General features: G+C 42.9%; 1 protein-coding gene across 5 annotated transcripts in view; it reads left to right on the top strand.

Moving 5' to 3' along the window:
* The first annotated feature begins 88 nt into the window (after positions 1-88).
* Positions 89-6000, top strand: part of LOC147030131 (transmembrane protein 266-like) — a 71035-nt gene continuing 65123 nt past the window's right edge. For 4 of the 5 annotated variants that reach the window (XM_085873853.1, XM_085873852.1, XM_085873854.1 and 1 more), the window contains exons 1-3: positions 89-231; positions 1098-1154; positions 2251-2389. In XM_085873853.1, coding sequence (XP_085729979.1) covers positions 187-231; positions 1098-1154; positions 2251-2389 — 241 coding nt within the window. In that variant the 5' untranslated portion in view covers positions 89-186. The remainder of the gene's footprint in view (positions 232-1097; positions 1155-2250; positions 2390-6000) is intronic. The other variant, XM_085873850.1, reaches the window with a different exon arrangement.

The raw sequence follows: 6000 nt of genomic DNA, 5'->3' as shown, positions 1-6000 counted from the left end.
AGATTTGATGAGATTATGACCAGATATTGTGATTATATTTCTTTGAAGAGAAATTAATTATCTTGTTTGAGGTATTTTAAGCATGATTAAATCTTGGTGCGAGTCAAGTTCGTGGGTGTTTTGATATATCATGAAGTTTTTAATTCTATCCCTCCAGTGCACAATGCCAAGGCAGCGGCGAATACCATGCACTGGCTCAGCTTCCTCATTCTCACATTGTTTTTTGTTGAGGTAACTCTATCTTACCATACTATCACCACAATGTGCTACATGCCATGCTGTTGATTGTGGTGATACTGCATTGCATACCGAGTAGTTTAACACCCGTGATGGAGCACCGCGCACGAACCAGACATTCAAAATATCTCATCATGAATCGTGAACACCCAATTATGTTTGTCACCCACAATTGGTAATACTGCATCACATTTCCCATTTTATACACAATGTATATCTTGTATTGCAAGAATCCGATCTGATCTTACCACCCTAAAAATATGAGATTACTTCGCATTTTATTTTGTTTCCACTGTTCCTTTGTTGCCATGGTGACCAAGCCTGGAGTTGGCTTAGTGGTTCGGGTGGCTGGCTTGGGATCTTTGGATCCTGAGTTCGAGCCCCGTTGGCCGCTGAATTAACACCAAGTGGGGTTAACTCAGCCTGTCATCCTTCCGAGGTTGGCAAATTGAGGACCAGTGTACTGGTATAGGGGCACAGCATCAGCAGCATAGTCATGCCCCAACAAAATGATAGCTTCCCGGCAGTCAAGTTACCATTCGTAAGAAGAAGAAGACCATGGTGACTAAATGTTCAATTGCTTGTTACCATGGTAACGAGTAGGTGTTTCGGTCCACCATTTTATTTTTGTTGCTATTCATCGGTGATGATGATTATACAGTTTTTCCAGCTAATGATTGGTCTGCATGGAGCCTCTCACGTCCAGAAAGCTCAGGTCAATGACACGTGGGCAGAATTATATAAATGGAACAGAACAACTACTTAATTATAACTTTATGATTTTTGATTCACATTGTCATTGCAGCTCTACACTGATGCTGTAATGTAACAGGAATGCATGTGGTGTGATGTTTGTGCAGAGCGTGTGCAGGATGGTGGTCATTGGAGTGGCCGAGTACATCGAGAACAAGTTGGAGGTAAGGCTGTTGTATCTCACCTGAGAAAGTGACAAGTGTAATGGAGAATGTGACAGCAGTAACAATATAATCAGTCAAGCTGTTGCAAAAGAAAACTGCCTCAACAGCTAAGTAGCAAATGTGTAGCTCCATTAATAAGTAGTTAAAGAGGAACTATAAACCAATTCTACCATGCAGTTATGATTTTTCTCTTTGCCAAAGATCACATGACCATTTATTATTTTGAAATACAGTGATCTTAGGCCTGTCTGGAAGTATGCACACTTTCCTCTAAGCTGTCTATACCGGGTTTGAATCCTGACTCAGCTATAAACTGTCATCCTGGTGTTTCACAGGCAGGGTGTTTCGTCAATGTGTGTGCCATCTCTCGGATGGACATTCAGCTGGGCGTCCCGTCTCCCGGCATTATTTGGTGGACGTTAAAGATCCCACGGTGTCTTTCGCAAACAGAAGGCGAGCTATGGCCGGCACCCTGAACAAGCTACAAATTTCTGCCCGAACCTTAGTCGAATGTCAGGTCTGGCCAGCCGATTCGTGAAAGACTTGCGCCAACCTTCCCCTGGCCAACCCCACAAGAACGTGGGAATAATTTTAGCCGTTAAAGAAGAATAAGATCTCAGGCCTGTATAATGGGATAATGGGACTTGTATCTAAATCTCATAACAGCACAAAGACATCAGTAGACATGACATCACTGTGCTTTATGTGAATTCAAACTAGATTAGTAGACAATGGGCAAACACACATACGGTACATGGGATTAAAACTTGAGTTCCCAACATCATGACTCAGGGGTTCAGATGGCAACAATAACAGGTCAACTCAGCTTCATCTGCTTTGGCCATTTCAAAACTATCCATGATTGTTAAAACCATAGCTCGTTGGCTCTTCATGTTGTCCTGATTGATGGTTGAGTTGCTTTGTGACATAATTGTTGAATTTATTCAGTACCTGTGGAATCTCAGTTACATATCAGTTGGTACTGTGATGTACATATATCTGGTGATTGTATAAACACAGTGAGTGGTTGCGCAAAGATTTGTATCTTAGTGGTAGTGTTGATTGTGTCGTATAAACAGCTGTGTGGTCTGCTCAGGTATTTGATGGTGCGGTCATTGTACTGGCGTTTGCTCCAATGGTGGCCAGTACCGTAGCCAATGGTCCAGAGAGTGCATGGGATGCTCTTAGCCTTGTGGTGACCCTCAGGGCGTGGAGGCTCCGTGAAGTTTTACAAGGTATGGACAAATCTCACCTTGTGTTACATGGAAAACATTTGGGAATGGAATTATGAAACTGGCGTTGAACAAATAGGAACATCAACGCAATATTGCATGAAATTATTTTGAGAGTGGACTTAGTAGATACGTACTCTAAATTTAATGAAGAATTATATTGAGACGAACTTTATTAATAAAAATGTCGACAGATTTTTAATAGAGGACACAGACGACTGGATTCATTATTAGGATCTGTACATTATATTCATTCGGTCCAACCAGTAATTTCCATAATTGGAGATTTCACACAACATGGCATTAGCTTCAAAAGTTGCTGTACAGTGTCTACGCAAATGTTATTCCATTAATTAAATTGTATAATCACACAATGCCTTTTTTTTCATGATCAATTTTTCAACCATGTCGGATATAAAACAGAGCGGTGTCTGTACGTGCGTATGTTTGTATGCCCAGTAACTACTCCAAGACCTTTGGACCGATCGACACCTAAATTTCAAGGTATACCCAGGGGGGGTCCTACTTGAGTTTTCCGTGAAGTATTTTTCAAAAAAAAATTCCAATTTTTATTTATTTATTTATTTTCAGAATTCTTACGGGTGTTATTATTTAGGTTATTTCTCCATTCTGGCAGATCAGTCCCATCACTTTGTCCGGTAACTTTGAGACCAAGCACCATCGATAGATAGGACGGGAAACTCCTCTTACACATGCATGAGCCAAATTAGAATTGTCTCGCTTTGTCTTGCATTGGAAGAAGGTCCCACAAGCAAACGGATTATGTGATATTTCATGTACATTATCCAGACTATACTTTTTTTTCAGCAAGTAATGTGCAAACTCCACCCACCTGGAGGTTGTGTACTCTGCTAGTTATCTATATAATAATACGCTTGTCACGTAAAACATCGCGAGATGACGGAATCTCGCTAGATTGTGAATTAAACGTTGTTTCGTCGTCATTTGATTTTAATGTGTTTATTCATACATCGTGAAGATAATTAATTTGGGATCATGTAATGAACACAACTTAGGCTACTGACAATCACTTGAGAGCGGCAATTGCATGGGATTTCTGGGCACGTATGTCACGAGATTGTGAGTTGGATGTTGTTTCGATTGACTTCACACCTGGCATACACTGGCATAACTTTGATGGAGACCAGTAATGTCCGAGGGACGGAGCGGCCTGACTCCTGGTGACCGAGAGACAACGTGACGGGGAACAGCGTGGGCAAAGACATTGTTGAAGTCACATTTTACATAATGTGGAATTTCCACAGGTTCCATGCTCGGATCTTGTTAATATGCTCAGGCAAGGAAAGATGCTTGTATTTTCTGATATGTTTTCCAAACTGATCACTTCAAATGGGGGGGTTGGTGTCTTGAAAGTGAGCATTGCTATTACGGTTGTGCAAAGAAGCGAGAGATGCCGATAGCCTGCGTAGGAGTTGTATATTGTTCATAGGTGCTGTTAAAATGTCCCATGTATTAAAACACGTCCCACGTAAAGTTCAGCTGTGGGAAAGACCATCACCTTCATTGTTTTATTTTATCTTTCAGTTATATCACCATTTTTACACACCGTTCTCTGAAGCTGCTTGATGTGGTGTTCAGATGGATCGGACGTTCCTGATATAGGAGGTTCTGCCTTCATGGCTGAGAACGAAATTTATTTTAGGAAAGAGGCAAAACATTAACTGTTTTGCAATGTTGCTTTGGGAACTCCTGATGAATAGTGCATTGTTATCACTAGTACGGGCCCGTAGGGGTGGGCCCGTAGGTGAGTGCCCATAGGTGAGTGCCAGTATGTGCAGCCTCTCTCTCTCAAACCTCAAAGGCACATCCGGGGGTCCCCAGCAATATTCCTGGCAAGTTTCAATCGTGCAAAATAAATGAATAAATAAATAAGCATTAATTGCGACGTCATTCGTGACGTCATAGTACCGTGTCTTGTCATTGGTTGACAGATAAATGGCCGTAACTTTGGAACCGCTCGTCCGATCGATATCAAACCTTGAAAAGACACATCCACGGGGCCCCGGCAATATTTCTGGCAAGTTTCAATCAGATCGGACCAGCGGTCATCGAGAAACGCCGGTCGCAGACAGACAGACAAACAGACAGACACACAGAGATTGCTGGAATTATAGATAGACTAGTACGGGCCCGTAGGTGCGTGCCCATAGGTGAGTGCCAGTATGTGCAGCCTCTCTCTCTCAAACCTTGAAAAGGCACATCCGCGGGTCCCCAGCAATATTCCTGGCAAGTTTCAATTGTGCAAAAGAAATAATAATAAATAAATAAATAAACATTAATTGTGATGTCATTCATGATGTCATAGCACCGTGTCCTGTCATTGGTCGACAGATAAGTGGCTGTAACTTGGGAGCCGCTCGTCCGATTAATATCAAACCTTGAAAAGCACATCCGCAGGGCCCTGGCAATATTCCTGGCAAGTTTCAATCAGATCGGACCGTCGATCGTGCAAAACAAACAAAAAAATGAATAAATACATAAACATTAATTGTGATGTCATTCGTGATGTCATAGCACCGTGTCCTGTCATTGGTCGACAGATAAGTGGCTGTAACTTGGGAACCGCTCGTCCGATCGATATTAAACCTCGAAAAGGCACATCTGTGGGGCCCCGTCAATATTCCTGGCAAGTTTCAATGAGATCGGACCAGCGGTCGTTGAGAAATGGCGGTCGCAGACAGACAGACAGAAACACAGAGATTGCTGGAATTATAGATAGATGAACCACATCAGGCGCGCTGCCTTTCTTGTTGACTGACGAAAGGTGGAGTCGAGGTTTTTGGCTCGCAGGAAAGACAGATCACTATTCTGTTGCTCTCGCTTGTGAGGATTTGAGAGGTTTTGGCTCGGAGAGATGACGTGCCTCCATTTATGCTATCTCTCCCGTGAAGCAACCAGGCAATTGAGAGATCTTCCAGACGTGCCTGGGGCTGGGGGAGTGCTGATGGTTGGAGTCACTGACACTCTGCTTTGTAGTCAAAAGTAGGCCATGAAACTGCAAGCAAACTCGGCCTGAACCAGAATCCTTGATTTCTCTTTTTCATTTACCTTATTTCTGATTATTTTTAAAATGTTATTTTTAACCTCATCAGCTAGTTCTGTGGTCTGTGTGTGTGTGTGTGTGTGTGTGTGTGTGTGTGTGTGTGTGTGTGTGTGTGTGTGTGTGTGTGTGTGTGTGTGTGTGTGTGTGTGTGTGTGTGTGTGTGTGTGTGTGTGTGTGTGTGTGTGTGTGTGTGTGTGTGTGTGTGTGTGTGTGTGTGTGTGTGTGTGTGTGTGTGTGTGTTCAGGGGATAGGGTCATTCCAGTCAAGTGTTTTGTTTTTTTTTATTTTGCCTTTGCTGCTCGTGAATGAAGATTTCAATAAAGCTTGTATCAGGAAGCCGTTGTTGCCCCTGAATTCATACGATGGTATAAACCTGCACATAGGAAATTGGGCCAAGAGCATAACAGGGTTACGTTGGTAGCGACCAAAGGGTATCTTTGCCCCCCACCGTCTTGTCCTCCCTCCCACCCTCTTCCCCCACAAAATTGTGCAAGCTTCCAAAAGCACTCGAATAGCTTGCGGGCCTAAG

This window comes from Eptatretus burgeri, chromosome 3 (genome assembly GCF_056783735.1).
Source record: "Eptatretus burgeri isolate ZD-2024b chromosome 3, Ebu_testis_v1, whole genome shotgun sequence".
NCBI lineage: Eukaryota > Metazoa > Chordata > Myxini > Myxiniformes > Myxinidae > Eptatretus > Eptatretus burgeri.
Note: the sequence above shows the minus strand (reverse complement) of the source record. Positions and strands in the feature narration are given on the sequence as shown.